At 53.3% G+C, this 1,609-nt stretch overlaps 1 protein-coding gene across 1 annotated transcript; it reads right to left on the reverse strand.

Annotated features, from left to right (window-relative positions):
* Nucleotides 1–547: 547 nt before the first annotated feature.
* On the reverse strand, nt 548–1,608 carry LOC112964117 (butyrophilin-like protein 2; the record flags this gene model as incomplete). Its single annotated transcript, XM_026061795.1, has 2 exons — nt 548–969; nt 1,521–1,608. Coding segments are annotated over 2 exons (471 nt in total), but the record flags the coding sequence as incomplete, so codon positions are not given.
* Nucleotide 1,609: the final 1 nt, after the last annotated feature.

Here is a 1,609-nt window from a genome sequence, read left to right on the forward strand (position 1 = left end):
GGCTCATGAGCTGTCAGCGTCCCAAGGCCCTCTCTGAGCACCCACACTTGTTTAGTTAACCTCAGACATTTCCTGGCAATGAGTCAGGTCTCCCATTGCACAAAAAGCAAGCCCAAAACAAAGATCCCAGATAGCTGGACCTGGAATGAGCTCTCCTCCCCACTCCAGCCATGAAATTTGGTTCAATCCTCTGTGCAGGTCTCAAGTCAGGCTCTGTGCCAAAGCAGCTGCTCAGCAGCCTCTCTCAAGCTTCAGCCTGTGTCCAGTGCCTCACAACACCATGAAAAAGACACCCAGAGACACAGCAGATTCCAGCAATACAATCCCATCCACGCAACACCTGGCCAGGCCACCAAGGACCCTGCTCATGCAAGACAGGTGCTCCCTCCTGGGCATGGGTTCAAATGCTGAAGGGAAGAGCCCTCTTGGCCTCCTCCTGGTTCAAAGGCTCTTCTCTTTCACCCATAGAGCACCCACTCCCTTGATGCATTGGCAATTCCCCCATTCCCTGGGGGAGCATTTTCCTACCCCTTTCAGTAAGCTGTACTTAGTGGCCTTGTCCAAAACTACCATCATGGAAATGCAGCTAAGGTGGAAATGGCAGCTGAGCCACCAACATACCTGCCACTTCCACTTCCACTGTAGCTTCTGCATAACCAGCAGCACCTTCAACAGTGCAGACGTACGTTCCATCATCGGAGGGTCTGACACTGACAATTCGCAAGTCCAGTCTTCCTCTGCTGAGGCCGTTATGAGACAACTCTGTCCTCCCTTCATATTCTCTCATCTGTTCTGCAAACAGGTCCTCTCCATCCTGGTAATGATGCACTGTTTCAGAGGTGTGATACCGGATCCACCTGACAGCCATGCTCTGAGCATTCAAGCTGGGGGAGAGCTGACAGGGCAGCACAATGCTCTGCCCCACGGTGGCAGTGAGAGGGTGGCCTGGTCCCACCACCTTCAGCTGCGCTGTGAAATGGAGAAGGACACAGAGAAAATGCAGACAGACACTGAGCTTTTGGACATGTGACTTGAATGATCTGCATGAAAGGGGGATGAGTTTTGTGCGAGTGGTTGGGTGTGGGCATTGTAGCATCAGAAGGGAAAAGCAAAGACACTAGAGAAACTTGGGGAGGGAGTGGGAGGACATGAAGGAGATGGAGGTTTCCTGGAAAGATCCCCCCAACTCCTCTGGAGTTGGCATCAGCCTGGAAAGGGCTTCCACCTCCTCCTGATCATGTTCACAGAGCAGGAACTCTCCTTAAACTACAATTCAAGAAGGTCTTAAAGAAGAGGACTGAAAATCTAGCCCAGCCAATGCATAGCCTCCACAGAAGAACAAGAGGGAAAATTGAAGCGCAACCAGGGCTGTACTCCAGGCTCACATCTCCTCCCTGACACCTCCTCCCCTCTCCCAACTGCCACAGGTGCCTGGGCACGGTGACACACATCTGGCAGACACAGCTGGGCAACGCCCATGTCAGCCCTGCAGCACCCAGCACGGGCCACAGCATTCCTACCTGATCCCAGATGGAGAACATGGAGAGTCACAAGATAACGCAGGACGCCCCGCAGATGGTTGCTGAGGCTGGAGCAGCCAGAGCCCAAA

Source organism: Apteryx rowi, unplaced genomic scaffold (genome assembly GCF_003343035.1).
Source record: "Apteryx rowi isolate R43461 unplaced genomic scaffold, aptRow1 scaffold_1852, whole genome shotgun sequence".
Taxonomy (NCBI): Eukaryota; Metazoa; Chordata; class Aves; order Apterygiformes; family Apterygidae; genus Apteryx; species Apteryx rowi.